General features: G+C 28.9%; 1 protein-coding gene across 1 annotated transcript in view; it reads left to right on the top strand.

The window, feature by feature from the left end:
* Positions 1–8,143, top strand: part of LOC111627894 (sorting nexin-13-like) — a 101,514-nt gene extending 93,371 nt beyond the window's left edge. Inside the window, exons 31-32 of the mRNA XM_023371575.1 lie at positions 6,316–6,395; positions 7,590–8,143. Coding sequence (XP_023227343.1) covers positions 6,316–6,395; positions 7,590–7,846 — 337 coding nt within the window. The 3' untranslated portion in view covers positions 7,847–8,143. The remainder of the gene's footprint in view (positions 1–6,315; positions 6,396–7,589) is intronic.
* The last annotated feature ends 365 nt before the right edge of the window (positions 8,144–8,508 follow it).

Here is an 8,508-nt window from a genome sequence, read left to right on the forward strand (position 1 = left end):
GTGCGAGATCTCATTGTGGTGTCACCCCGTAGAGACTAAATTGTACATAGAGATTACAGAGAAAAAAGGAATCATATTTAAAGTGTCCATCTGTTTGAAAATGTGTTCTATATACAATATATGTATAAATGTAATGAAAATATGAGAGCATCACTTCAAGTATATGGACTTCACAAGTAGACATTTTTAAGAATGACAGTATAGCCCAGGGCAACCTATGACACGCATGCCAAATGTGGTACATAGGACGATTTTCAGTGGTACTCTGATTGAATAGAAATGTAGTAAAAAATTTTTTTTAATTATTAATTACACATTTAAATGAAAGTCATAGTTCAGCAAACACCACTGTATATTAAAAAACAATCTCTTGTTTGTATATTTCTGTTACAGCACATGCTCCGTGTCACCATCTGTGTGTTATGCAAGCACTTCACATGTAAGAACATAATTCAATTAACAACTTAACTTCAACATTTTTGAAGTCCATTATAACCAGACTTATTTTGATAGCATATACAGTAGAACCTCGATTATCCGGACTAATTGGGGATGAAGGTCGTCCGGATAAGGAAAAATCCGGATAATCAAAACAAATACTTTAATTTGTCTTTTAATGATAATACAACACGTTTTCTTTTCGATGACATATTGGTAATATTAAAAATAAATACTGTATTTAAATCGTGATCAAATTTTCAAGAAACAAACGTTCGTATTGAATTTGGACTACTACTGACCAACGCTAACAGACTACCTATTGTTTAAAAGGCCCTCTGGTGGCGCAAGAAGACGGATTTTATAAAATAAAAAGCAGTTGAAACTGCATTTTTATGAATAAAAATTTGACAAACTATTTATCGTTTTATGACGAGTAAAATTTTTTCGTCGCGTTCGCGGCTTTTAAGTAATGCATAAACCTTCGAGGCGCGAGGCCCTTCGGACCGCGAGGCATAGGCGGTGGCCCACGTCGTCCATGCCTTACGCCGCCCTTGGTCATAGAAATGATGTAATTTGAATATAAATTATTTATAAATACGTATGTCAAGTTATATTTTTATTACTACGTAAAATATATTTAAGAGTTTACGACCACTGTGCTGGGTGAGACGTTGTTGAAACAAAAAAAGTTATGCATTCCATCACGTACATAAACAGTGTCGTAATTCGCCAAGTGCAAATCAGCAAATTCGTAAAATTTTTGTTTATTTTGAACAATCCGGATAATCGAAAATCCGGATAATGGAAGTCCGGATAATGGAGGTTCTACTGTATAATAAACTTGATAGAATCAGGTCGGCACTTGGAATAACACAACTTACATTCAGCACAACACTGCTGAAAGGTTGCCGACCCCTGGTATAGCCTATAAGTAAAGATCAAAGTTGTAATTTTCAAGTATTCTTGTTTAACGATATTTAAAAAAGAATTATTTCCTTTTATAAATTTTAAAATACGTTTTATGTCTTTAGTGGTTTTTATTTTTTATAAAATACATTACTTTATACTTGCGTTTGTAATTTATTTTATATAGTCATATTTCCAAACAGTGGTCACTGACAGAAAAATAAAAGACGGCCATTGTTTGGAGATTATTTTGTATACATTTTTGTTTAAAAAAATTTCAAAAAATTGTCCTTGTCTGAAGTGACTGTTGGAGATTCAATTGCATATAACTAATCTATAGGTGTACAGTTTTTATATCATTAAAGTTTCAGAACAGAACAATGAGAACATTCATATATATTTAAATATTTTAAAATTATAATTAAAAGAACAAAATAAATTCATTTGCACATTAGCTTCATTAAATTGTAGTGATGTTCATGATATCAGTTTTCTAAAATCCTGCAAATATCTTTTCAATATTGAAGACAGAAATACTAGTTTTGTTCCTTAGAACAGTGATTCTCAACCACTGTGCCGCGGCACTTTAGTGTGCCGCCATTGCATACATAAGCGACATCAGACAAGTAGTTTAATCGGTTCTACCTTCCTAAGGCATGTTTGGAAATTGTAACTGGTGTTACCGGTAACTGCCAGTAGTTACTAAGATGTTTAGAAAATGTCACGTAAATAACCAACTGCATTTAAAAATCACTGTTATGATGTCACTGGTTGTCCTGCAGTACTTACCGAAGTAACCGTGTGTTCCGCCAAATTTTTAAATTATTAAAAGTGTACCGTGATGAAAAAAGGTTGAGAATCACTGCCTTAGAAAACATGTTTTTTATTATCATATTTATATTTTTCATTAAAATCTCTGAATGTTTCAAATTAGTCTTAACTCTTTAAGCTATAAAAATTTTTTTATTTGTACCTAGAGACAATTGTTTTTATCTCTCATGCTACAAGAAGAATTTGTACAGGTGTCCTTTGATTAATGTAGTTAATTAAGTTTTATCTATTAACATTTACTTGTAGGATGATAATTTGTCATCAATTTTCTGAATTCCTATTTTCCATAGTGATTAAAATCCAATTATTTTTATATTACAATTAAAAAGTTATTTATAATATTCTCACATTTTTATCTCTAATTATTCATTTAAGTCAGCTTTAATTCATTTTAAAATGAAATAATTTTTTTCCTTCTTTTGCAAGTGTAGTTTTATTTTATCCTACCAAAATCTACTGGGATTGTTAAGCTGGATCCTGACTTTACCTAACACATGTATAAAACTAATATATAATAGGCATCCTGAAATCTGATGCATTGATACTAAACCAAAAAATCACTCAATTAATTATGGTGATCATTTGGTTTAGTATAAAACTAATATTTTCACAAATGATTGTGTTATGATATTATGGACTCCATCCAACTGCCTTTGAAGCCTAATTCCAACATTTTTTAAAATCATTTTGCAACATACTCAAATTGTGTATCTAAATAATAATAATAAACATGGAAAACAATAACTTAGAAAATCACCATGTTTAACTAACTTTTTCAAGATTTGATGAACCAAAATCAAAGCAGAGAAAATTAGGCACATGCACAGATGGGTCAATGGGTCTGTCCTTATGCAGGAATAGGTGCTATGGAGCTGGGCTGGAATGTTTGGAAACCAAGATTTCACATGAAATTTCTGGAACAAATCCAATTGGATGTTTTGGGGCAGATACACAGAAGTCCTCTAGCAAAATAGCCCTTAAGGGAAGAAAAATAATTGGCACTTGGAATGTGAAATCCCTCTAATGAACAAGAAAATTAACCAATGTAATCAATGAAATGAAAAATTTGTATATTTCAATCTTGGGAATCTGAAATAAGATGGACAGGAAAGGAGGCATAAGAACAGAAAATGGATACAGATTCATTTACTCAGGTGGAGAATATTACCAAAGAAGTGTAAAAAAATACTCTGCATTGGTTGGTGTATAGCTTTAGAGTATATCAGGTTTAGTGATTATGTTTGTTTACCAAAGAAGTAGTATGCATGATATCAAATAAGTACTGCAGAAGTGGTAGATACTGTAGATATTGGCAGGTATCCAATAGAGTTATTGTTATGAAACTGAAAGCCAAACCAAGAGACTTGTTTACAACCTACCTACTACAGAGCACGCAGATGAAAATACAGAAGTCTGCTATCAAATAGACCAAAATTGGTAGATGAAGAGACATGAACATAATAGTACTGTGAGATTGAGAAATTGAAATGAAGGAGGAAATACATTAACTGACTTCTGTAAGAAAAACAACTTAATGGTGACCAACACAAGGTACAAACATCATGAAAGAAGACTGCAAATGGAGAACACCAGGTCTAAGAAGCAAGGAAATAAAATCTTTAATTGATTATATTTTAATCAACTCAAGATATAAGAACTCTGTTTGCCTAAAATTATCATTCTTACTCTATATATTTAAGTAGACTAGGATGATCATTTAAACCACCTCTAGTTCGAATCTGTGAAAATAGATTTTCTAAAGAATCTTGATTTACTTTACATGTTAAGATATAATGGTATTTAGGAAATTTTGAACTAAGGTCGAAAAATAAATCTTTAATAGATATAAGCATTCCTTTTTGAAATGTTTGAAGTGGTTTTTTAGATACACATCTCATACTTTAAATTATTCTGTAAGTATTATCAAGTATATTATTTTGTTCTGTTATGTTAATGCCATAAGCACATTTGGAGGGATAATCAATTTTGTAATGAAAATTGGGTGTTGAACTATTCATAACATCAAACCATGCATTAATTGATGATATAAATTCAGAAGCTGCTAAGGCATTTTCAGTTTTAATATATCTTTTAATAGCAATAGCTGTAGAATTAGAAAATAATTCACAAGCTAACCTAACATTTTGTCGTTGAAATTTCTGACATGTAATATGCTCTTCTTTTAATTTATGGCAAACTTTTATTTCATTGGAATCTATTTGAAGTAACTGTTGTAATGAGTCTTTGTTTATTAATGTATGATCTGAAGTTAGAAAACCTGTATCTAAAAACCAATTTCTAATGAGTTTTAACAAATGAGGTGCATCTGGAAAATAGTATATATTATTTCCATTAGATGGATGTATAAATTTAGTATTGAATATATTTATCCCTAATTCCTTCCATAATCCTATATTTTGTCCACCGCAGTCACTAACAACAGCAACAACAGTATATCCTGCATCAAAAAGTTTTGAAATAACAGTAAATAAAAGTTGTTTTTTCATTTTAACATCAAAATCCATGTAAACTGGTTGTTTCCATGATGCAAATAGTCCTCTTGCCATCATTACTAAAACTTGATTATTGGGTCCAATAACTTTATCCCTCACTTTATCATATTCATATATATGCTTTACCTGAAATATCAGTAAAATGTTAAAACAGAAAATTAAAATAATTATTGAATTATGTGGTTTTATCAATATGAGTACAGTATATACAGTATTTACCTTCATCTCATCAAACTGAAGAACTGTAAGTTTTTCTTCTTCTGAAAGTTCAAAGCCTTTAATTTTCATGATGTTTATAACATCATTTAATATGCCTTGACAAAGATTTATTTTTGAAGCCCATCGTTGAAGTGTCGAAACTGCAGGTAACGGGATATTCATTTGATTTCTTAAGTATAAATATGATCTTATGCTTAAATATCTCAAAGTAAATGCCAAATTCATATCTTCTTTCTTCCATTTAATTTTCTTTTTTCTCTCCAGCAGATTATATATTTGTGTTTCTGTAAAGGTACCTTTCAATATTGATATAACAAAATCTTTTTTATTTTTTTCATTTATTTTTTTCAATTTTTCATGTTCTTTTTGAAGGATGACAGTTTTACTTTTCCAAAATTTCAGATCTCTTTGGATTGCTTGCATTCTTATCTCAATATGTTTAATCTTCATATTTAAAATAGAATTTTCATGTTTTAATTTAAAATTAAGATCTTCTAAAGTTTTACAATTGTTACATTTGTTAAGAGATTCCTCTCCTTTATCCTGTTTATTTACATCTAAGAGTTTTTCTATCAGATTTTTTCTATTTCTTTTTAATACACGATTCTTTCTTTCATTTGACTGCTTAATATTTTTATTTTCTATGTTTCCTAAATTTACTGTTGGTATTGAAGTTTTCTTTAGTTTAGGTCTTGTCAATAAACCTAATAATTCAGCTTTTAAATTTCTCTCAAAATCATTTTCTGTGAAATGATCAGAGCAAACATGACAAGAATCAGGATTAAATTTGTCTTTTCTTTTACAGTTATGGATCCATTTTCTTCTTATTATTGGATCTTTAGGAAATCTAAAATAACTGACTTTCCTGTCTAATGACTTTGTTTTACAATGGCTGTTATCACAATTTGCAACAGCACACGTTGCTCCTGGCATCTAAAAATAATAAAATTTAGGTATTTGCGTAAATATGCATATTTTAAAAAGTTATATTAATTAATAATAAACAATATTCTTTTACATCTCAAGTTATCTTAAAAGTGTTACCATTCTGTTACGGGCCAGCTTATTATTTGTAGTCGTCATTTCATTGAGCAGATACTATTTTTATACATGCAGAAAACTATTCTTAGTATTTTAAAGTATTTTATTAATAAATATATTTTATCCGTAACCATATTCTGTAATTTCTACAGAACGAAGAGTAAAGACTACAACAGAATATCAAACTGTTCTAGGAACACTTTTGTTACTTCCGAACAATTTTTATCGATATAATTATCAACATAATTATGTTTAATAATAGCAATAAGTATAGATATATTTACCTTCGAAGATTATGAGTCTAAAACCGCTCAACAAATTAAAAAAAATAGTTAAATTCCAAATTTCCTTCCCTCGCTTACAGTAGTGAAGCAGTCGCTAGACCTTGGGCTCGACTACAGATGACGTATATCCAGAATCTGGCAGGAAGTGGCTTAATCGGCTGTACGAGGCAACCTTATATTCTAAGACCTTGCTGGCAATCTGCCTCCTGCCAAATTGCTTAATAATTATTATCTTTTATGGTTTGAAAAAAGAATCCAACTGTTTGTTTGAATTATAGAGTTGCAATAAATATCAATTTAGTTTTTGTATGAATAATATCTATAATATCCAGCAGGATGTCTGAATTAAAATTTTAGAAATCTCTTGTTTTTCTATTATTATTTATTCAAGTTTAAAATTTTAAGCTATAATTATGATAAGACATTACTGTGACCTGTGATGTTCCTGCCTAAATCTGCAATTGGACTAAAATTTTTTTTGATGTGGTCAGTTCTAGCCCAAATTACCTTTACACCAGATTTTAATGTTGAACTCGTGTATGCTGCAGTGCAAAAATTCAAAAACTTTCTACAGTTTTTCCTGGACATCTCAGAAAAGCCTTTGCCAATTTTGATCAAATAGAAATTACATAGTACAGCTACATAAGGGTTATTATATCCCCCCTTTTTTCTGTGTTTTAGTGTAACCTGTTACAAGCTGAAAAATATACTATCTGAGAGTACAATGTCTGATCTATGTCTGCAAAGTTTCATTGATTTATCATTATGGTAAGATACTGATAAAAATTAACAAGAAAATATTTTCAGTTTACCATAGGATATGACATTACCATTGAAACTCATACTGTTTAAAACTGCAGTCATTTAAGTTAAACACTAACCATCAAGATAAACTTTACAGACAGATCAGACATTATATTTTTTTAGCTTGTAATAAGCTCCACTAGGGTGCACAAAAATTCAAACAATTATTGTTTTGATTGTTTCACATAGTAAACATGCATGTAAAAATCTGTAAAAAAAAAGATAATGGATATAACCCTTTTGTAGTTGTACCACAGCTTTTATTTGATCAAATTTTGCAAAGGTTTTTTCTGTGATATCCAGGAAAAACAGCAGAAAGTTTTTGAATTTTTGCACTGCAGCACACGAGTTCAACTTTGAAATCTGGTGTAAGGGTAATTTGGGCTAGGACTTACCCCATCAAAAAAATTTTAATCCAATTGCAGATTTCGGCAGGAACACCATAGGCTGTAGTAGTGCCATTTAATTTTTAACTTAAGTCTATCATAACTTTACTATGTCTTAAATATTTATTAGTTAAACAATGACTTTGAAAATAAATTTCTTTTAGATGAGCTGAAACATGTCATTGGAACTAGTACAACACGTAAAGGAGTATTGTGTGTTTTTGAAATGTTTCAACATCCTGAATTGAATCGACGCTTAGTATATGTTCTATTAGAAGGAATTATAGAAACACTTTTTCCAAAAAATCAGTTTCCTGATATTTTTAGAAAACTACATTCCTCTTCACCTCATACATCTGAAATGTCAAATCAAAACGAGAAGCTTGTTAATCAACAGAATTCAACACAGCAGAAAAGATGACCATCTTAAAGTTGATATGATAATTATGATAAATCAATAAATTCTTCCATACAGAAGCAAAATTTGCACAAAATTTGCCATTGATTATTTTATGTATACATACATACTAATATATATATATATTGATCACAAAACAATTGTAAATTATTTTGAACTGAATTATGCTTATATAGATGATTGTATATATATATATTCTACAATAAAAATTATACAATTTGTAAGACTTAGAAGTTAATCTTTGCTAATTTATTTTATTATTTCCTTAATTAAAATCAAAATTTAAAATTTATGTAAACATTTTACCCAATATTCAATATTTTAAATTTAGTTATTATTAAATGTATTTTAGAAAATTCTGTATAATTCTCTCTACATTATAAAGATAAATATAGTGAATATTAATAATGCTAATATTAAATTGTACATAGTAAGTTTATTTTTTATTTATTTTAAATTATAAATTTGAAAATAGCAATAATAAACTCTGTATAAAATATGATGAATTAGTTAATGTAAGATTTGATGTGTTCCGAGATTAATTGATGAAGCTTATTTAAATATTTGTTATATCATTATATTATAAACAACTGTATTTATATATTTTATTATCTTTTATGATAAAACAATTTTTATGTTGTAATTTAAATAGATAAAAGTATAAT

This window comes from Centruroides sculpturatus, unplaced genomic scaffold, assembly GCF_000671375.1.
Source record: "Centruroides sculpturatus isolate CEXI.00-Female unplaced genomic scaffold, Cexi_2.0 scaffold449, whole genome shotgun sequence".
In the NCBI taxonomy this organism is placed as follows: Eukaryota; Metazoa; Arthropoda; class Arachnida; order Scorpiones; family Buthidae; genus Centruroides; species Centruroides sculpturatus.